Source organism: Myotis brandtii, unplaced genomic scaffold, assembly GCF_000412655.1.
Source record: "Myotis brandtii unplaced genomic scaffold, ASM41265v1 scaffold115, whole genome shotgun sequence".
NCBI classification, from domain to species: domain Eukaryota; kingdom Metazoa; phylum Chordata; class Mammalia; order Chiroptera; family Vespertilionidae; genus Myotis; species Myotis brandtii.
This window is the reverse complement of record NW_005353967.1, coordinates 12,305,960-12,329,516: the sequence shown is the minus strand read 5'-3', so window position 1 is coordinate 12,329,516 and position 23,557 is coordinate 12,305,960. Positions and strand designations below refer to the sequence as shown.

The 23,557-nt window shown below is 39.9% G+C and overlaps 1 protein-coding gene across 8 annotated transcripts in view; it reads right to left on the bottom strand.

The window, feature by feature from the left end:
• The window catches only part of MAST4 (microtubule associated serine/threonine kinase family member 4), a 464,303-nt gene that overhangs the window by 35,974 nt on the left and 404,772 nt on the right, over nucleotides 1-23,557 (bottom strand). For all 8 annotated transcript variants that reach the window (XM_014549223.1, XM_005857968.2, XM_005857963.2 and 5 more), the window contains 6 exons: nucleotides 19,568-19,669; nucleotides 17,035-17,167; nucleotides 11,950-12,017; nucleotides 9,630-9,715; nucleotides 2,330-2,538; nucleotides 459-597 (listed from right to left, as the gene is read on the bottom strand). In XM_014549223.1, the coding sequence (XP_014404709.1) occupies nucleotides 459-597; nucleotides 2,330-2,538; nucleotides 9,630-9,715; nucleotides 11,950-12,017; nucleotides 17,035-17,167; nucleotides 19,568-19,669 (737 nt within the window). The remainder of the gene's footprint in view (nucleotides 1-458; nucleotides 598-2,329; nucleotides 2,539-9,629; nucleotides 9,716-11,949; nucleotides 12,018-17,034; nucleotides 17,168-19,567; nucleotides 19,670-23,557) is intronic.

Genomic DNA, 23,557 nt, shown 5'->3' with positions numbered 1-23,557 from the left:
CTAGTCATTTGGAGAAAAATAGTCTATCTGTGTCTCAAATCAGATATCATAATGAACTCTATATAGATTACAAATTTTTACATTAAATTATGAGTAAAACAGAATAGAATATCAAGCATATCACCTTTCAGTAGAAAAAGTTTATGTAAGTATGACAGAAACTATCCAGAAAACTAGTAGCAGTGTATGTAACTATTCACTAGTTTATAGAATAAAGCCTTTTAAAAAAACAACTAACCCTGGCTTTAAAGTCATCTTTTTCTTTTGTTTCCTATAAGCTATTATTATAAGCATCACAGCTTTAAAGGATTACCATATATACTTTAAAATAACTCATTTGGGCACATTATGGGAAGATTTTAAAATGTGTAAAACAGCATTAAAAAGATAGTTTTATAGACCTAAGAAAACTTTTATATCATGTAAAAAAAAAAGATATATTTCATCAATGTACATACTTGTCTGGCTTCAAATCCCGGTGGACAATTCCATAATTGTGCAGATATTCCAAGGCCAGGACCGTCTCAGCAAAGTACATCCGGGCCATATCGACAGGGAGAGGACCCATGTTCTTCATTAAGGTAGCACAGTCACCCCCTAGGAAACACAAGGAAAAGACTGAGCAGGTATAGCACTGGCTAGGATTAAAGAAGACCAGCAGTTTAGTCTTCAGATTTTCAAAGCAGAATGGCCTTTACCCACAGGCAGAGCATATCATATTCGTACGTGGAGACTGTGTGTTAAGTAATCATGCTTCTCATTACGATGTGGTGTGGAGAAAATATAGATTTTTATTCAAGAAGCAGTACTCCGAAGAGAGCAGGGTTGGCTCTGATGTGGAATTGAAAATTGAAAAACTGCTAGCATAACTTTAGGAACATGGTGACAATTTAAAATATGCCCGTGAAAACCACAGATTTTGGAATCTGGCTGCCTGAGTTCAATCCTAGCCTCTGAGTGTTACAGGTGGGCAGATCTTAGGGAAACCCATCTTAGTTCTTTCATCAGTAATAGGATAGTAACAGTGTCATTCCTCCTAGGATTATTGTGGAGATTAAGTGAGGCAATCTATGTAAAGATTTGAGGATATTGCCAACACACATTGAACACAGGATAAATGTTAGTTGTTAAAATAACCACAACAAAGGTTAATAAAGGAAAGTACTGGTATGGTGAAAACACTGATGGGTAGTAATCAGACAAGCTATATTTTTGTCTTATATCTACACTGAGTATCTAGTAAGTCTCTCTGCTGCTTGGGTTTCAGTTCATTCATCTGCAAAAGGAAATGGTTGGACTAAAATATATTTAAGGTTTCTTCCAGTTTCATAGTTTTGGGATTCTGTTCAAACTATTATAAGAGCTTAAATTAGATGCTTTAAAAATCGTTTTGGCCCTTGTCGATCAATTCATTTTATTAACTGTTTATGTCAACAAGTTACTGAGAAAGGAAAGTCACAGTGACAGCACTGGCTGGTGTGGCTCAGTTCGTTGAGCATCCTCCCATGTACCAAAGGGTTGCTGGTTCAATTCCCAGTTAGGGTGCATACCCAGGTTGCGGTTCAATCCCAGGTGGGGTGTGTATGAGGCAACTGATCCAAGTTTCTCTCTCACACCAATGTTTCCCTCATGTCAATTGTTTCTCTCTCTCCTCACTTTATCTCTCTCTCTCTCAAATCAATAAAAAACATATATATATTTTTAAAAGGTCACAGTGACAGAAGTGATCCAAGGCTGGGCTTCTGTCAGCTCACTGGGAAGTCAGAGAAAAGGGGGCTTGGAGACAGGATCCAGGGGGTTATCTGGGATGAGCTGCCGCTGCCCATTGCTCCCTGCTTGCAAGTCTCTGGGGGTCCCTTAGAGTTTAGGAGATGCAGGCCTGTGGGGGCAGGCCTGTAGGGAAAGGTGTGGGCGTGCTCCCTGGAGGGAGAGTACAGAAAGGATGTACTTTTAATTAATTCTTTAAGAGATCAATTGTAATAAATGCTGTTATGATATGTGATAAAAATAAGTAGAAACAATCCCATCACCTGTATTCTAAATTTAATGACCAATTGAGAGGAGATAATAAGAATTAAAAGCTATTAAAAAAGAACAACAACCTTTTCCCAAATACTAGTAGCACTAATTTCTCCTTTGTTATAGTAAAGCAGGCTCCTTAAAAGCAATTATCACAAGATATTGGCTGGGACGCATCCATCTCCTTGCCTGGCTCCGGTTCCTGGATGAACACAGCTATAATGTCACCCAAATACAGAGCTTCAGCCACACCAATGAGCGAGGCGTCTCTGGGCCCAGGGGTCACGTTCTCCGTGTCAGGCTGCCTTACCTTCCACATATTCCATGACCATGCACAAGTGGCGCCTCGTTTCAAAGGAGCAGTACATGCTGACCACAAAGGGGTTCTCCGCAAACGTCAGGATGTCCCGCTCCACGAAGGCCTGCTGGACCTGGTTCCGGAGAAGGAGGTTCTGTTTATTGATCTTCTTCATGGCGAAGCGCTGCCGGGACTCCTTATGCCGGACAAAGTAGACTGCCCTGAAAAGGAGCATGAGAGTTGGGGTTCACAGGAAGACGGGGTGCTTCTGAGTACAGTAACCATGTGATCAGGTACTCTGTTTCAGTTCACACACCAGGCGGAGTTCAACTCACACAAGCTACGCTGGCTGCTACCAACATCCGCCCCAGGCCAAGAGCCTTTGGCTAGATTGATTTTTTTTTAAAAAATTCCTTCAATAAAGATCAGAGGTCATACATAAGACATCAAATCCATCTTCACTGCTGAAGGAAGGAAATGTCTCCAGAGTGGGCTATTTTCCAATAGCTACCTGATGTTTTCAGTTACACAAACAAAACAAAATCCAATATAGAAGTCAGAACAGGAGAGAATTAACAAAAGTGCATACAGATCTTGAGAGCAAGATCCTTCCTAACATTAGAAACCTGTTAGGCATGTTTCCTCCACTGACTACAGCAAATATTTTCTATGTGATACCCTTGGAATCTGCAAAAGGACCATCGCTTTTTAGAGTAATTGCCTTCCAACTTGAGAGACATTTACTTCCCATGAAATTTCCAGATAAATGAGGAGTGTATCATAGGTCAGCAAATAATAGTATATTTCCTCACTGCAAACCTTGGCATGAGGAACACCTGTACCTGGTTCAACAGAAAATGCATTTTCCAACACAAAAGGAGGCCAATAATACACTGACTGCTACCCCATCCAACCTCTGGTCAAGGTGTCAGGCAACTTTATGGTAAAATTTGTAGGCTGCGTTGAATCTGTGCCAAAAACCTCACTTAAATACTCCACAGGAGGGACTGAATGACCTTCCACATATTCCACGACCTTGCACTGGACTCCCTGAGGCTTTGAATGTTGTAGAGAAAAGGAATAATTAGGAGGAGTCTTAAAACCCCACCTGGAAATGATGAGCAACGAGGAAAATGCCTTGGATTAACTTCTTTTCTCATTAGCTTCTCCTCACTTGTCATTATTGTGGGAGAACAGATTTGAACTCCCAGGTTAGGTAATGCTCAGATAAGTAATAATTTACCCAAAGAGCCACCAGTCATTAAAATTGTGTAATAGGTTATATGAGGCTACCCTGCAACAAATGCAATGATCAAATAAGTAGTAATTTACCTAAAAGCAATCAATCACAGTAAGATATACCCAATGGTCCGCCTCCTAAAACAAGGGGTCATCTGTTCTGAGATGCATTTTCCACTAGTTATTTTCGCTGTCCGTGAAATGAATATAGGGGGACTAAGACACCCTATATTCCTGCTTAGCCCATACAACAGGATGGTCCACTGACATAAATCTTAAGTATATTCCACTTAGGTTTAATCAAAGCTCCCATTTTCCCCTTAATTGTTCAACCAGGAATTCGTTTTTCTTTTAAGTATGTGTATCTCTATTTTTGTCTTCTCTTTGTATCCAGCTTTTCCTTTCATTCACAAAATCACATTTTTGGGTCTCTGTTTAAACATTACTTTTTTTTCTTTACTCCTTTTTTTTCTTTCTCATCATTTCTTTGGTATTCTACTTCTTCCTTTACTTTCTTTAAAGCACTCTTAACCACACTCTACATAACTATGTTAAGGCATAACCTGGTGCTGTTATTCCCACAGCATAACACCCTGACACGGAAGCTGATCCACTGGGTGCTCATGCTTTCTGCGTGGGCTAGGACCACGTCAGGATGCCTCCAAACCCAGGCTCCCACCAGCTGAGCTGACTTCCACACCTGTTTTTCTGTCTAGGCTTGATATCATGATTAACTAATGTAAAAAAATATTTAGAAAGATGAAACATGAGGGTGAGAAGGAAAAGCATCGCTGTTTATAAGAAAATTAGAGGCCGGTGCACGAAATTCGTGCACGTGGTGGGGGCGTCCCTCACCCCGGCCTGTGCCCTCTCATAGTCTGGGACCCCTTGGGGGATGTCCGCCTGCTGGTTTGTGGCTGGATGACCTTCTACTGCTGCATGACCTGCTGCTTGAGCTTCAGCAGCTGCTACACGTGCATGGGCTGGGCCACCATGGTCTGTCCTGCAAACACCATTGAGTGGGTAAGTCAAGTGTGGAGGCAGGCTCACCCTGAGTTCCCTACACTTCCCTGAGTCACTGAGTTGTTCAGACTGACTGCCTTCTACAGAGAACGGCACCGGGATCGGGCCTAAGCCGGCAGTCGGACATCCCTCTTGCAGTCCGGCAGGTGGCCAGGGAGGAGCCCGAGTCAAGGCCGGGTGCCATGCTGCTCATGCTCATCCTGACCTGCTGTGCCTGCTGCCACCACTCGGTAGTGCCCTTGCCAGCTGTGAGCCCGGCTTCTGGCTGAGTGGCACTCGCACTGACCACCAAGGGGCGGCTCCTGTGTTGAGCGTCTGCCCCCTGGTGGTCAGTGCGCATCATAGCAACCGGTTGTTCTAGTCGTTCTGCCGTAATGGTTGTTTAGGCTTTTATTATATAGACTAAATAGAATGTTTTGGAAAGTGAGTTACTAAATATAATTCCTATCGCTTTAGTATGGGTGAAAAGATTTCCAAAAGTTAAGAAAATAATAAAAATCTATATTCTTACATTCAGATTGCTCAAGTTATTCATCTTTAAAGAGGTTTAAGTTGGAAAACAGAGACAACATATAAGTGTGTTTATAGTGGCTGTCGTAAAAAGGCCTTACATCAAAAGACTAGTAAATTCGCATACATTTAGGTTAAATTAAAATGTTTAAAGTACATATCATTTATTAATGATTTCCTACTTTGACCAACTTTTTAGTTAACCAACCCACCACTCATTCTTTCTAAATCAGATTAAAGGCTTTTCTTTTTTCAACTACTGATTGAATAAAATCAAAATCCAAAGAAAACCTGAGCTTCTCCTACACAGACGCTGGGAGCAGGACAGGCAGATGCATGGGAGCCTAGGAAATAACTTGGCCTTCCCCTCGATGTAAGACAAGCACCGGTAAACAAACATTGCCATGAAGAGGAGTTTTTGAAATAGTTACTGAAATTTGGAATTCAAAATGTTAAAAGAAAGATAGTATCCTTATATTATCACTTGCCTATCCAGAGAGTGACTGGAATAGCGCTTACTTTCCACCTCTCCTTCCAATATTTAATACTGAGCAGGCTTGGTGCTGAGGACCCAGACATATGACATCGCTAACTCCACTGCTGGCCGCTCAGAAGGTTGCCATTCTGATTTTCTGTCAAGCATCACCATTTCTTACATGAATAACTGTTCAGCAGTATGTCTGAGAGTAACAGGGAGCAGGGGAAGAAGAATGGAGCTGTACACAATTTTATGAAAGAACAGAAGAGAATGCTGCCTCAGGCCCTACTTGACCGCCATCCAGCCTAGGTTTTTGGTGGCACTGTGTGAAAAACTGCTGCAACCTTTCTTCTCAGATTTTGAGTTCATAACGTTTGATTTGACTTTCTGCTTTCCCTTGCTATGATGTGCTTAAAATGATCAGCTAATCCTTAGGAAACTGACATAAACCAAGCGAAATTAATCCTTTAGGTAGCTTGAGCTATCTCTGCCTCAGGACACACATATGTTGATCAAGTTGCAAAAGTCAACTAGACTTCTTAATTAGAATTTCTTTTGTCTTACGTTCTTCATTTTTACATGTTTGTACCGCTTTAGGAATATTTAGGAATATTATTTCTTAGTGCTGACATTTGTTTATTTAGTAATAATTGCTGTCTTCCACATACACCTTTCTCATTAATCAAGGTTCCAAGTCTACTTACAAAAAAAATCATGATTTGATGAGAGATGGAGAGAGACACAGAGAGTAAGAGAGAGAGAGAGAGAGAGAGAGAGAGAGAGAGAGAGATTGAAAAAGAGAAACAAAGAGAGGCAGATAGCAGCCAATAGAGAGAGAGAGAGAGAGAGAGAGAGAGAGACTGAAAAAGAGAAACAAAGAGAGGTAGATAGCAGCCAATAGGCAGACATCTAACACTGCTAAGCAGAGCTGTAAACCTCCCTAGATGATAAAACTGAAGTGAAGTGATTCAGCCCCACACCTCTTTGCTTTCTGGCCCCCAGGGTGGTTTTCCCTGAAAAGGCCGCTTCTCTCTCTCTTTTCCTACCCTGACCTCCCTGTGAAATAGAAAAATTCAAGGGTGGGAGGTGATGCAGGGAGCAGGGGCACCTGGGGCCTGGGTTCTCTCTGCGCCAAGCTCCGTGCCACCGTGTAGAACTGAGAGGTGTGTGTGGGGTGGGTGGGGGGTGGAATCAGACGCTGACAGGATCTGGAGCAGAATGAATCCGTCCTATCGGGAGTGTGAATGTCTGATGCGTATAAAATTATGCCTGAATCCGAGAGCCCAGCACATGAGTCTGTGCACACAAAGCTGCACGTGGGAATGGGAGTGCATGTGTTGGAGGAAAGCTGAGAGGAAAGGCTGGGGGAGAGAGTGTGTGGCAACAGGGCACCCGTCACAGGGCACATCTCCTGGCCTTTGAGGTTAAAAGAGAACAACTGCGTCAAGGCTAGAAGGAAAGCAAAGTGGGGGAGAAACGTTGTGCCTTTCAAGTTTAGTGTTTTTTACTCTTTAGAATTTTTAGTCAATTTTATGCTTTCACTTTAAAAACATTCAAAGTTGTAATTTAAAAATCCAAGTGCAAGTGCTCAACTGAAGACCTCGACACCCCAATTAAGATGACCAGAGGTTATAGCACAAGCACACCTCCTGTCAGGAGAGAGCTCTGCGTGGGGTCAGTGCCCGTGACCTTGCCCGAGCCCCTCCCGCCCCAACCAAGAGGAAGTAACACCAACTGCCCACAGGCTCCTGTGGGAGACAACATAGATCAGGTAACGGGATGATGAGGCACACACTGAGTGTTAGCTTTCTACAAAGTGCCACACTGGCATGAAGGGATGTTTAATTTCCAGTCAGGCATCCGAAACGTTAAATAGAGAAGGAAATCAGATGCTTATCAAATTAGCAAGTTGGCTTTGTGATATGAATTGTCACTAAGCAGGATGCTGAGAAAACCACGACGTGTTTTAGCATGACATGTAGAAAGAAGCTCGCCCTAATGAGAGGATTAGTTCTCAGCACAACCAGTTCTCAAAATCAGTGTCACCGAGTCACTGACGTGAACGCGACACTGTCACAGAGATGCCTACGAAAGCCTCCCACAGAGGGTCCACTTGTTCAGCAGCCAGGGAAGCCTGCAATCAGCACTCTGACTGGGTGGACCAATGGGCATAGCTCCATTCAAATTCAAATGAGAAATAATTATTACTTAAAGGAAATCTGTCAAAAATGTAATGAGAGATTAAATCTGAGAAGAGCCAAAGAGGAAAGAAAGTTTCAGCTGATTGGCAGAGGCTCCTGCAGGCAGCTTGTGAGCCCATTAACGACTTGGCCTGCATCCTGGGTGTTTACTGATTCCTAGCTTGTTTAACTTCTTGTATATTCCCAGCCATTCCCCAAAGTGTGATATACCTCATCTACTATACAGTGCTTTAACTGCACCACAAATGAGTTTACTCAACCAATTAGAACTCCAAATACTGCTAAGATCTATGCCCGCGTTTTATAAAAACGGTGCTTCACAGATCATCTTATTCCAGAATTCCACTGCCAATTAAACCTAGCAGTGCTCAAACCATCGGCCCATTAAATCAAAGTCCAACCTTCTCTCCAATGAAGTAAGAAATCCTCATAGGGTCTCCAAAACTATAAAGAACTAAATACAAATAATAAACAAAACCCACAAATAACTGCATGCTAAAATAATCTTCCTAAGTAGAAAAGTTTCAATGAGATTCTTGAAGGACATAAACTATCCCCCAAACAAACAAACCTCACAAGAGAGCATTTATAAGCCACATCAGGAAATATGTCACTTGACATATCCTGAAAGCAAATCAGTGAAGCATAGGAAAGACCACAAATATTTAAGTTCTTCTCTAAGTTAATGGTGTGGAAAATATTAGAGGTAAAAAAAAAATTGTAAGGAGAAACATCCCTTGTGGCACAATAAAAATCACTTTTATCTCATCTGCTCACTTGTGTGATAAATGGCAATAAATGTCTAGGAGATTGTTTATTGCTTTCCATATACAGATGGAACTGGGATTAATACTTAATTAAACTAGAGTTCTTGGGCCATCTAAAATGGATCAGGACATAGTTTGTGTATTAATTACCCTTTTAAACTATTTATTAGAAACTCAGAAGGATCCTGTCACTATTGGCCCTTTGCCATGAGAGTAAAGTCTCATGTCTATAAAAATGGATTAAGGAAGAGGGACCACTAATGTCATCAGATTACATAACACAGTGTTGAACTGAAAAACAATCCTGGTGTAATATAAAGACTCAAAGAAATGTACTGCTCTTAATTTTCAACCAACCCTTTTATCTAAATACTTCTCTACTAGGTTGAGTGCTGGTCAGAGAGGAAGTACTGGCTAATTCTCAAGCAGGAATGCTATATGTGAATTTATACATATTCAAACATATTTATTCTTGTTCAGATGCTAATATATATGTTCAGATACATATCCTCCTATATAATAAAAGGGTAATATGCAAATTGTCCTCTCGACTGGGAGTTCAACCAGAGTTTGACCAGGGGGCGGGGCCGGCCTGCCAACCGCCTGCAGCCCCTCCCCCTGGCCGGCCCAGCCCAATCAGCCCAGACTGGGGCTGGTTGGCCGGACCCTACCCGTGCACAAATTTGTGCACCGGGCCTCTAGTATACTATATCTGGGTATGTATGTGTGTGAGTATCTAAACATATATTCATACATATATCTATATCAACTAAGAGACAGTTACTTCTGAACCCAAAAGGGCAGAGTAAAGGAGGCAGAAACAGGCATATATACAAAATTTCTTTTACTTTATAAATCTTTACTTTTGAATTCATCCTCTCTGATCCTCTAAAATAACTCTCAGGCCACCTGATATGTTTTCTGATGGAGTATCCAGTGAAAAATGATTTTGGCTACATGTTATACCCATCAATGAATGAGCAGAGATGTAAAAACTAAAGTCCCTATACAACAGCTATTTGACATAAGATAAAGGTGAAGAATACAGTACTTTAGTGTGTTAAAATACAACAGAGTTTTCTTTAATTACTTACCCATAGGCTCCATTGCTAATCAACTTAATTGTTTCAAAATCACTTTCCCGAGGTTTCCTTCGAAGTTTCAGGGAAGCATTTGAGCTCTTGGAAACAAAATATGGAAGTTAAAAAATAGTTGAGAATTCAAGCACCATAGCCAAATCAATAATATTTTAATTACATGCTCTGTTGTTTAATATGTTGAAGAGCCATATTCTAGCACAGGAACCTGAAGGACAGCTTCCAAGATCAATTTTCTAGAGCAGTGTCTAAGTTTCACTTAAGTGCACCCACATTTCCAGGAGCTGAAGGCACCAAGTGTTTGAAAATTCCCAATTTTAATTCACCTCTATTAACTATTCAGGTTAGCCTCGTCCTAGTCTTTTAAAGTTTGAGATTTAAGTTCCTTCTGGCTTCAGTTGGCCAGGAAAGAGCAGGTTAGAGTGGCTGTCCTTGGGCCTTGGATGCTGTGTCTTCTCTGTCCCAGACCAGAGCACGGCTATTTCATTCCTGTGGCAGCCTTTCTTGCTTGGAAAAGGTAGTCGGCAACCAATGGGACACCCAAACATAGAATGTCTGCCTTTCTCTAATCCCATACCATAAATCTTACTATAGTTTAATCTCAGTGTTCAAAAAGAGAGCTCTTTAAAAGTTTAGTTCAAAGGATAAGAACAAAAAAAGTGCTGTTAAAAAATTGTTTTCTCATACTCCATGTATCCTTAGCATTGAGAGGGTGTTACCAGCCTCGTTGCTGCTACTGCAGAGCCCAGAATTCCTTTCCTATAATCTGAGAAGAAACGCCATCCTCCCCCATTCAGAGCTGTCATCGCTGACCCTGTCATCCACTCATTTTTGCAAGACTTGGATACTCAGCTTCCAAACTATCTTTCTGCCCACATTCTCACCATCTGGGTGCCTTCAGTGTCTACACAGATAACTCACATAGCATCCTGGCCTCTGGGCTACTTGACCTCCTCAACTCAAACAACCAACTCTCTCCTCTATCTTCCCTTGGCCTCTGGCCACAGGACCTGGATCTAGCCATCACCTGCCAAAGCCCCATTTCAGAAAATATAATTCAAGACTAGGGCCAACTTGTCTCATTAACTCTTCCCTACCTGAGAGTGACCTCATTTATGCCAATGGATGACTCCTAAGTCATTCGAACCTCTACCTAAAACCCCTCCTCCAAGTGCCAAAAGATACTACACCCTGTACATAGCTGCTAGTTTGATGGCTCTTCTTGGATGTCTCAGAGGGACTTCAGTCTCAACACATTCAAAATTATGACAGTTATAATAAAATAAACAGAAAAAGCTACCATTCATTTAACATTGCCTTAGTGCTGCTGTCCTAACCATTTTACACAAACTATCTCCTTTAAACTTTTCTATCTATTCTGCAGATAAACAAAAACAAAAAAAACAAACCTGATGCACAGAGAGAACCCATAGTTAGTAAGAGGTGGAGCCAGGTTTCAAATCGAGCAGTTTGACTCCAGAGCCTTGATTCTTAGGTTACATGGCTGCCCCTCTTTCCTGATCACCCCAGCCTGCTCCACCTGATTCCTCTTCTGGTGCTCAAAATTAGGGAGAACCACAGAGCACCCGGGACCTCTCATCTGGGCCCTGCATCAGCCTCTTCACTGGCTTCCCATGGTCACCCCTGCCTGCTCCTTGTAACCCGTGTGATTTCTTTCAAGCTGGAACTCAGATTGGGTCATCTCCCTGTGACCCCCTCCACCCCACATACCCATATATTTCCTCCAAAACTCAATTACTTCCCATTGTTTTGAAAGAAAAAAAATGACAAAAGATGAACAAGGACTTCCGAGTCCCTTCTTAACCTACCTCTCCAGTCTCTGTAGTGTCCCTTGCACTTAGTCCTCAGATGCACTCTGCTCCCTTGCATCACAGTCTTTGCCTGTGATGTTCCCTCAGCCTGCCATGTTCCCTCTGCCCTTTCTTATCCTAGTAACACCTCACACCTCAAGCGCAAGCGTCTTTTGGGACTCTCAAGACTAAGGTAAATCTCTTCATGTTATGTTCTAGTAGCACATGGCCCTTTTTCTTCATAGATCTCATTCAAGTTTATCATTTTAACTGTTTTTGCATAATTTATTTGTATTTTATTATCTCCCGGTAATGAATGCATCACTTCACTGGAAGCAAAGATCCTTTCTCTTTGAAGGGAGGGGCTAAAATGTTATGCCTAGTGCCTTACACATGGAATGCACAATAAATATTTGTTGAACAAATAAAGTAATTAACACAGCCCAAATCTCCAGATGCCATAAACAGAAAAACTAACATCATATTTCATCAAGAAAGATACTTACACTCACTGATTCATCTGTTTCTGGTGTTTCTGCTGTCCCGCTATTATAGTTTCCCAACTGAGCCATTTCTAAGGTAAAACAAACAAACAGCAAAGTTTAAGAAAAATAGGATAATTGCATTTAGACAAGAATACATGCTGAAACAACAGAAAAATAATTTTTCCAATATGAAAAAAAGAAAAATTTACTCTATGTTCTAATGAACCCATAGAAAAATCTTCAAAATGGCAAGAGCCAACAACTGACATTTGGAAATTATTCATTACAAGTCTTTCCCTGGAACCTCATTTCTTTCTTTCTTTTTTTTATCATCTGTATACTGTATTGTGTGTTCATCCCAAGTCAACTCTCCTTCAATCACCATACTGTTGTCTGTGTCATTAAGTTTTGTTTGCTTTATTTTTTCTTAATCCCTTCACCTTTTTCAAAAGGCCTCCCAACCCCCTCCTCTGACAACTGCCAGTCTGTTCTCTGTATCTGTGTCTGTTTCTGTTTTGTTAGTTTATTTTGTTCATTAGATTCCACATATGAGTGAAATCATAGGTACTTGTCTTTCTCTGACTGCCTTATTTCACTTGGCGTAATACTCTCCAGGTCCACCCGTGCTATCACAAAGTGTAAGATTTCCTTCTTTTTTCCTTTTATTTTCTGGCCAGCAGTATTCCATTGTGTAAATGTACCACAGCTCTTTTATACACTCATCTACTGATGGGCACCTGGGGTGCTACTAAAAACAATGCTGCTATGAACATAGGGCTTCATATAGTTTTTCAAATCAGTGTTTCGGGTTTCTTCAGATATATTCCTAGAAGTAGGATCACTGGGTCATAAAGCAGCTCCATTTTTAATTTTTTGAATAAATTCCATACTGCTTTCCACAGTGGCTGCACCAGCCTGCATTCCCACCAGCAGTGTACTAGGGTTCCCTTTTCTCCACACCCTTGCCAACACATGTTATTTGATGATTTATTGATGACAGCCATTCTGACAGGTGTGAGGAGATATCTCATTGTCGTTTTGATTTGCATTTTTTTTCATATGTCTATTGGCCATCTGTATGTCCTCTTTGGAAAAGTGTCTTTTCAGGTCTTTCACCCATTTTTTAATTGGATTGTTTGGTGTGTTGTGTGTGTGTGTGTGTGTGTGTGTGTGTGTGTGTGTGTTGAGTTTTATAAGTTCTTTATAAGTTTGGGATGTTAATCTTTATCAGATGTATCATTGGCAAATATATTCTCTCATTCAGTGGGTTCTCTTTTCATTTTTTTGATGGTTTCCTTTGCTTGGCAAAAACTTTTTAGTTTGATGTAGTCCCATGGAGCCTCATTTCTTATGAACACCTAGACACAGGTACTTTAGATCTGGGCCTCTGCTTTAGCTAGCAGGATTCACAGCCTAACACAGTGGTTCTCAACCTTCCTAATGCCGCGACCCTTTAATACAGTTCCTCATGTTGTGGTGACCCCCAATTTCATTGTTACAAATTGAACATAATTAAAGCATAGTGATTAATCACAAAAACAATATGTAATTATATACGTGTTTTCCGATGGTCTTAGGCGACCCCTGTGAAAGGGTCGTTCGACCCCCAAAGAGGTCGCGACCCACAGGTTGAGAGCCGCTGGCCTAACACAACCACCACAGCTTAGAACCGGTTTGGGGGTCAACGACTGTGCTTATTTATCATCAGACATCCAAGAGAGGCAAATCTTCCCAGGCTCTGACAGGCATCAAAGAAGCCCTGACTACAGCTCAGAGGCGATTCTCAAGTTATAGTTAGCATCCCTTCTTCTATTTCTTCATGTCCACTAAAAGATAGCTCACCTAGTACACTAAGAATTTGCAGTTTGTCAGAAAGAAAAGTAATACTTAGTGGTTAAGAGGAACTTGGGATGCAAAGATGTGGATTACCACCACTATCAATACTTACTAGTGACCTTCTAACCTCGGGGTCTTTCTCTGTAAGATAGCAACAATATTATATATGGACCCCTACATTCATGGCAGCATTGTTTTTAATAGCACCCCAAATGTCCATCAGTAGATGAGCTCTTTATGAGTATTACTTTTATAATAATGCATGTGAAGCTCTTAGAATGTTGAGTAATAAAAATTAAGTGCTCACTGACTGTTGATGGTTATTTAATATTATTGAGTATATTGTGTACTTAATCCTGGGCTGGATGCCACATGCTTGACACCAGCTTATTACCATGGTGGTCTAGTTAAAAGAGACAAAGGTGTTACCATGGTGGTCTAGTTAAAAGAGACAAAGTTGTCTAATTATTCAACCTACACTGGGATGCAACCTTGAAGACTCAAATCTAATTCAGTTTACTGTTCATTTAGATTTTTATACTTAAAAAAACATGTTTTATTAAAAAAAAGGACATGAAAGAATTTTCTCCCTAACTTTGGTAGGGGTTATCACTGAGTGGTAGGATCACATGTAATTTGCATTTTCTAATATTTTCAAACTTGAACATGTATAATAAAAAGTTACAGTTTTTAGTTAGATATTTTTGTATGCATCTAAAATTATTTCTTAGGCTCTGATTTCATATATTTATGTTCTTATAAATATAATTACCCTTTTGGGGGGAGAGATTACACATAAAGATATGAAGCAAAACAACAGTGAAATGTTGCCTCTGGATAAAAATAAACTCCAGATTTGACAATAACTGGAGACTGACACTCACTTTCTCAGTTTCCCTGTAGGGAAAGTTTAAGAATAAAAATGAGCTCAGTACAAAGTGTATGCTTTCTTGGTGTCATTCAAATGCTGTCAACATCCTATGTGACTAGTATTTCAGATTTATGAACAAGGAGGTGAGCTAAAATGTATTCAGTTGCAGGGGCTTTCCAGGAAAGAGGCGATTGTAATATGGTTTAAATAAAATATTAACAGCAGCTCACATTTATTAAGCATTACTACATCTTGGGTCCAGAGATAAACTCACATAACCCTGAAAACAATTATTTGAATAGGCACCACTATGACCCCATTTTTACGGAAAGAACACCAAGGCACAAACAGGCTCTTTAGCATGGTCAAGGTCACACAGCCTGCAATGCTGGCTGCCAGGGCCCAGTTCTGGGCAGCCCACTCAGACCCTCACTCCTCACCGTCTAAGGTCAGGCTTCAGATATATTAGTGTAGACAGAGACAAGAAGGGGAAGAAAATGTGGATCACTTTGTAATAATCACATTTTGAGTGATAACAAATAGATTAAAAACTATCCTCAGATATGAATCAAGAGTTAAAAAAACAATTCCTAGTGATCAATTTGTATTACTGAACTTAAAACTGGTCAACTATTACTATTAATTTTTTAGACTTTATGAAGGTATGTAAATGGGCCTGAGATTATTTACCCACCAAAGTTGAGCCTACAGTGACATTTATAGCTCTTTAGCTAAGAAAACTGAGAGCTCTGAGTCTACAATTCAAGTGCTGACACAGACAACTTCTCCAGCGTGAAGAGTCACTATAATCTACTTTGACAGCCTCCCCCACTCCAATTATTTTCATAAAAAAACAAATTAAAAAATGGTTCTGTTTTAAATAGAATTTCTGCTAAATAACTATTATCTGGGAAATACATATTATTTGTAAGCAGTGGGTAGTAATGGGATGGAACCAAGAGTCAGCTTTTGAAGCAGGAACCTGAGGCATCATTTTGTAATGCCTGAAGAGATTTTTAAAACTCATCTAAATACCATTAAACATCTGCCCTTTTTATTTCATTGATTTAAACCATTTCTGAAGACTCATGATTCAAAAAGGTAGAGATGGTAATTTAAAAGCCATGGGGGAAATCTCTCCCCAGGGAACGCTTCAGAGCAGCAGCCACCAGTCTCTGATAAGTGCTGAGTCTGTCGTGGCACTGCTTTCAGTACAGTATACGTTCTCCTGGCTTTATCTCCCAGGAATGCATGCATCCTTTCCCTGCAAGCAAAGATCCGATGGCCGTAAGTGCAAACAAAGCAGGGGCGCACAGAGGAGCAGGGCGGAGAGCAGCAGGTTCCCCGGCTGCACATGGACAGATGTCTGTGCTAACAGTTACCTTCATTACAGACAATTTAGCAAGACATACACTGTTTGCAAATTCAAGGTAATGAACCTGGAAGGTGATGTTGAATGAAGGAGTCTATGATTGTAGTCTTTTTAGATAGTATATAACCTAAATGTTTTCAATGACAATCCCAAACAATAAAGAGCAGGAAAAGGTAGGGGAGGAATTATTGCTTAATATTTGATTTTCAAAAAATCACAAAGAATGCTTCCTCTTCTTTGTATTTAATAGCATTAGACCTGTATTTTTTATCTGAATCAATCATAAATCCTTATGTAAGCTTTAAGAAACACCCCCCCGGCTCTTTTCTATATTACTACTAGAGGCCCAGTGTACAGATTCGTGCATGGGTGGGGTCCAGCTGGCCTGCCCTGATGGGGCTGAACAGGGCCAGCTGGCCAGAGGGAGGGGCCGCGGGAGGTTGGCCGGCTGCAGTGCACGTCGTAGCGACGGGTCATTCCGGTTGTTCTGGTAGCTTGGCTTATAGATAGATAGATAGATAGATAGATAATTCAGGTCTTTTTTAGCAATATATATCTACCAACACTGTTCCTGATTTGAAGTAATCTATCATCAGCTTATCCCCAAATTACTTTAAATTTAAATGTCACTTTTATATTAGTTATAATTCATTTATTTAGCAACATTTTCAAAATTAAAAGCACCCTTGAGAAGAACTCAACTGAGCTTTGCACGAGAGAAAAATACTTGGAAAGACTGCAATCTAACCTCCTGGGACACGGGCACTGTCAAGCCAACAGGCCACTAGGATTTCAGGGCGGGCCCCGTACCCTAGGTAAACACAAAGGTATGGGGCATGCTCACTCACTCCTCAGGGCTCAACTTGTACCTGTTTCCTTCAATCACAATTGGTCCCCAAATTTGGACTTTTCAATAGACAGAGCCAAAACTTAAGAAAAAAAGAAAAAGAAAAGATTTGTCGCTAAGTTCTTCCATGAGCTCACAGTGCATAAGCAATTGGAAGATCAGCTCCACCAGGGTACTCACCTTCCAGAGGGTCCTTGTTGAGTCCCAGCTGGCTAATGATGTACCTGGGAATGTCCGTTTTAATACCCTGTCCTTCTTTTGCATGGCCCTCTGCTGCTTCCAGTAGGTAGTAAAATTCTTCAGGATCAAATTCCTAGCAGAAGACAAACAAAGATGGACACTTCTTTGAGTCAAAACTGTTTAAGGTTTTATTATGTAAGTCCCATCCACAAGCAACTGCTGGGTGTACTTGGGTGTGGGTTATTTATGCAGAAAGGAGGCAAATGGCTTTAAAAAGTATATAATTCTCCCTTCATATTCAAAGACTTCATTTTTCTAAGACAATACATTTGTGTACTTGGTAACCCAGATAGAATAACCATTCCCAATATCCTTGTAATGCAACTTTGAAGGTACTATCTCCACTTTTAAGATATCTATCTTACTGAAAATAAACAGGTCTGAATTTTTAATTGTGCTTCTTTAGCAAAGTTTTAAACTCTGGGAATCTCATCCAAAAGATCCAGTTTCTCTCTCCCCACAAAGAGCCACACACCAAACAAGTAATATTAGAACATATTTTGTCAAAAGTTTTGCCAGAAACTCCCTTAGTACAGGGGTGTCCAAAGATATTAGAAGGAAAAAGTTCAAAATTACCACTTTTTTTATCAGTAAACTCTAAAATTAAGTCATTAACATTCATATAATGTGAAGGTTAAGAAAGAAAAATGCAAACTTAGTGCTTCCAATTACCTCTGCCTATTTTTAAAAACCGGTAGCACATTTTTTCCTATGTATTTTTACTTTCCTTGGTGTCTGTGGTGTCTGGCACATAGTAAAAAGCTTTAGAATCACATCACTCTAGAAGGATTTATGTGCTATAAACAATTATGCTCACAGATTTAAAGCACAGTTGCTATTTTCAGTTATACTTCCTAGATTTTTTCCCTCCAGAATTTTTCCTATGTTGATTAATGTCCCAAAAGCATGCAACTTTGGAATCTCAGAATTCCACCTGACAATTACTTGAAGAGTTTCTAAGATAAATGGTGATGGGAAAATAAAATGAGAAAGTTAATAAGAAAAATAATAAATAAAAGCCCTATTAAAAAGCTTGCTGCAAATGGAGTAAAGCCAAACCAATGTATACACTTGGTGCCTTAGACACACCTAAGACGTTGACAGCTAAGACCATTGGTGAGAGCCACTGGCAGATAAGACCACTGGTGAGAGACATATCCCGAAAATTCAGAATTCCAGTTTCAGCTGAACTTTCAACAGTTCTGAAAGCAACATTTTTAAATCTACTTCTGCGTTCACTTGTTTCTATCTTTGAGAGGCTATGCTTTTACTCTCTCTCTTCTGATTAGGAGTGATTACTGTAAAGGATTCATTTCCTTTCTAAGGCCAGATCTCCTCTGAGCCTATCTGCAGCTGTCCAGAGAAACAAGTTTTTACGCTAAATGGTATTTCCCCCCAAATTACGTCACTGCAGGAGGTACACGCATGTGGTGCACAAGGTTCACTGGGAGAATGAATAACAAGTCTTTCTTCAACCACATTTGCCAGTCACACAATCTCCTCTTCTCCCGAGGCATCAGTCTTTTTGCCCCTTTATCTTTCCAAGGACCACTCAATGCCAAGTGGTCCTTTTGATTCTGTGGCTCCAAGGCTCCTGGCCATCGATGGAGGGGCCTCCTCCCAATTCCCCTACCTTTCTCAAGGTTTCTTCTCTGCCACGTCTCACTATGCATTTGTATTTATTAATGAGGCTGTGAACATGTCACTATTATAAAAAGCTATGAATGTTAATGTGTGTGTGGTGGGGTATGTATAATTCTGAAAAGTTGTATTGTACACCGAGTTATAAAACGTTTTAATGGCTAGTGCAATTAAAAGTTAGTGTTCATAGTATGCTAGCTAAGCTCTTTTAAAAACCATTCTTATGTTCAAAGCTTCATATTTGTTCAGTGTTTCATAAAATCTCAATGAGAATTACATAAAACAGACATTTTAAAACAGAAAAATAATCACTGACCAAAACAAAAACAAACAAACTGATAAAATGAACTAAACTCTAAGTCATGTCTTCAGATCTGGATGAGGTCCTATTGCGTTCTCCCATATGGGCTGCTGACTAGAACATATTTCTAACATGCCAAATTTTAACAAATAATAATTATAACCACAGGTTACCGTATATCAGACCTCTCATTTCTGTTTCTTTGCATCTGGCCAACACCCAAAAAGTGAGGCTCAGCAAGAATTTAAATCAGCGGTAACAGTATTACACTGAGATAGGGTGAGGCACATATTTCATGTTCAGCTGTTAAGTTTGGTCAGAATGTGATATGACTATCACTTACTACAGCACAAGTCCTCGAATTCTTACTTAGAGCCAGAAAACAAGTCACACATGGATGTCATCATAAATTATAGTCCCCATTGACTCTGTTTAGCGCTGGTCTTTGGAGCCAAAGGGAATTGGAGCTGACGGTCATGGCTTTTCCACAATTAACAATAAATAATGGAGTCACCTCTAGGGGCAACTTACCAGGCACTCCAGTAACCGAGCGGGGCGGGCGATAACAATCAGGATCTTTCGGACTAGTTGTTTGATAAAAGCCAGTTCACTACTTTCTGAACGTTCATGAGCCTATGAGAAAGAATGATGATACAGAGTTGCTCCATTAAACAGAAAAGAAACTCAGCAAAGCATGCTAATTAGATAATTGCAAATATTCAAACATTAAGCGATTTAGAAAATACTTTTAAAAGATTGATAAGTGGACATTAGCTCTACATAAATGGACACTATTAAACTTCTATATCTCCAAAATGGCTCTATTAGCTAAATTTTAATTGCAAACCTTTGATTAATTCTCTCTGTTAAAAATCAAATATTAGGGCCCCTAATGTGAACCATGAAGGAAGGAGACATTAAAAGTTTATGACACATTAAGTCTGTGGTACAAGTAGAGTGGGCAGCTGCCAAGGAATCTGATTTTCCAGATGTAACATCTTACGTGTAGGAAACAGCTAACAGAGTGACTGAAGGACCACTTTTGTAACCCAGACGATGGGTATTTAACACATTCACAAAAGACATTTTACATACACAGTATGTTCAGTCTATACATTAGTTATTTCATAACATGTAAAAAAGTGTGCATTTCTTTTTTCCAATATTAGGTGGATACGGTTTAAACTTGGATACATACATATGATTTCGATTTCACATACTGAATAAATAGTACCTAGCCACGGAACTCAATAAAATTTAACTGACTTAAAGTCTTTTAAAATTTTATTATGCATGTTGCCTACATGTGCAGCCTATGCACAACAAATAGCCTGAGGACAAAACTCTGTTTATTTAGAATCATTTTAATTTTCAATGACATTTTCTTGAAGAAATTAGGTAAATCTGTATCAAAGGAGACCTAAAATGAAAGTTTAAAAATTTTAAATGTAAACTTCTGTGCATGTTTACTTTTAGGCTTTTTTTATTTTAAAATTTTTATGATTTACTTTCTTCTAAGGATTAAAAAATCAAGGTGATGCTGGTACAACAGAATATAATTGCACAGACGTAGTAATAAGCACTTAAAATCATTACTGAAGGTGCTTAATTCTGACAAGAATCAGCCTTCCCATAAACAGAATTGGTTATATTTGAAAAATGGTTCTATTTAGCAGTAATATGATTATTGAATTTAAGCCACCAAATCAAAGGCAACTTCCTAAAATGTAGGTACAAAAATCATATACCAGCAAAAGCAAAACAGCTAACATTAAAAAAAAAACCTCCCCCTCCCCCCCCAAAAAAGATCATAGGTGAATAGTGTTAGAATAGAATGTGTTCAAAGCAAACCAGCTAGTAACTATAACTATAGGTCCTGGTAACCAGTAAGACTGTTGAAACATACATAAGGAGATATACATAATATTTAAGCTATCTTTAAGTTTTCTTCCCAATTTTTGTTTTACAATAAAAAGATTTTGGAAGATATAATGAGTGCCAAGAAATGTGGTTATACATCTTCTTTATAGTTTACCCTTCCTAACTTTTTAAAAAATGTATTTTTATTGATTTCAGAGAGTAAGAAAAGGGGAGAGAGAGAGAGAGAGAGAGAGAGAGAGAGAGAGAGAGAGAGAGAGAGAGAGAGAGAGAGAGAGAGAGAGAGAATCATCCATGATGAGAGATAACCATAGATTGGTTGCTTCCTGCATGCCCCACACTGAGGATCGAGCTCACAACCTGGACATATGCCCTGACTGGGAATTGAACCATGACCTCCTGGTTCATAGGTAAACACTCAACCACTGAGCCACACCAGCTGGGCCCCACCTAACTTTTTTAAAAATATATATATATTTTTTTATTGACTTCAGAGAAGAAGGGAGAGGGAGAGTTAGAAACATCAATGAGAGAGAATCATTGATCAGCTGCCTCCTGCATGCCCTCTACTGGGGATCGAGCTCACAACCCAGGCATGTGCCTTTGACCGGAATCGAACCCAGGACCCTTCAGTTCGCAGGCTGACACTCTATCCACTGAGCCAAACCAGCTAGGGCCACCACCTAACTTTCTGATTGACAATTTGGGCTAGATACTCTAATAATTACTGCTTTATAAATTCAGAAATGCAAAAAAAAAAAAATCTAAAAAGTCTGCATATTTTGTTAGTCTCTTCAAAGAGAAATAAGAATTCTATATCTTAAATTTTTTAAAAATATTCAGTTTAGATTATACAAATTCCATTTTAAAAACTGTAATAATCCATTCATTCTTACTTCTAAGAATTATCAGCCATAATAAGGCCAAAACATACAATGGGTTATATTAACTCAGATAATATTTTATCTCCTAACATTATTGAGGAGGAATGGGGAAGCTTCGTTAAAATAACTCTAATCAGAACCATACACACAGCATGAGAAGAATAATATATTCCTGGCTGCCAACAACAAGCTCCAATGCTTACTGATACCTGTGTTTGTATTTTAAGTGTTGGCCACTGTAAAAAATACTGAGACCCAGATTTGAGGGCAGGCTATAGCTTCCTATGTGTTTCATTTTCTTTGGCTAAGTACACCTAAGTGAAAAAAAGAAAAAAAGAATGGAGACATAAAAGCATTTATCAGGAACTGACCTAGATGTCAGTACTTTAAAAGGCATCAGTTAAATCAAGCTATCCAAACCCAGGGAGACCTGGTTTGGGTATGCAAGAGATTGACAATGGGAAAAGCGGCTGGGAGGCGAGCCAGGCGGGCACACAATGTCACAGCTGGGAACTGACAACAGTGCATCGTGGGGAAGGCAAAGCAAGTCCCCACAATTCCCTGTGACCTTTTAGCGCCAAACTCTGAAAGGACATTGTGAATGTGATTGTGAAGATAGTTCTGATTTTCACAAAAGGACTGAAGGAAATGTTTATCTGTGAAGATAAATAAGAAAACATTCTTATTCAGACCCAACAATGCCCTTTATGCCACAAGTACACATGCTTCTCTGCCCCCAAAAAGAAATTTCTCTAAAAATCAACATTTTTTTAATTTATTATGTGGTCCATTCCGGTGATTTTTGGAACCCTAAGATTTTTTAATTGTCACAAACAATCCGTCAGGTCTCTCATACAGAAACAAAATTAAGTGAAAGATTTCAGTGTAAGTAGCTTTTTGTATTGATTGTACCCTTTTTGGGGAATGTCCATGAAGGAAGGAAAAACAGGACTAAGCTAGTAATTATAATAACCTCCTGGGACAGAACATGGAATTTAGAAAGAGTATCTTGCAGAGGTCTCTTCTGTTTAGAAAGGCTCCATTTAACAAATATAATTTTTAAGGTATTCTCATAAAAGTAACATGCATAGTGTTTCCTGCATTTTCCAGAAGTTGACTTAATTAAAAGGAACAGCAGAATTAGATTACCTGACAACAGATCAGAACGGACAGGATATTTTGGCATGCATACACATGCATCCTCTTCCTCCCACCTGCCTCCCTCCCAGTTACTGAGGAGCCATGTAAACATCAGCATGGGGCCAGGTGCCAGGGAGTTAGAGATGATTTGAGGGCGATCCTTGTCCCTCACAGAGCCCATGGCATGCTGGTGAACTGAGGCCTCCAAACAGATCAATACAGTGTATTGTGGTTAAATGTATTGAGATGAGGAGAGTGACACAGGCCACGTTATGGTTTTTACTTGTAGGCAAAATGGAGCCACTAAAGGTTGCTAGATAGATGTTCTTGCAGTTGCACAGAGTATGAATTTGAGGGGTGAGGAATAGAAGGGGACAGACCAGTGAGCCCGAGGGCCTGAGCCTGGTAATAGAACAGGAGGGAGGATTTGAACTCATATCAGTGAGTTTAGTGAGAGTGAGTCAGAAGCCAGTTATTCTGCACATGTGGACTGAGTCCCCCACTGTGTCACACCTTATCCTAGGTGAATGTAACAGACAATATCTCTGCCCACACAGACATGATGACCTAGTGCAGTGCTACTCAAATGGTGGCCTGAAGACTGGGGCCAGTACATGAG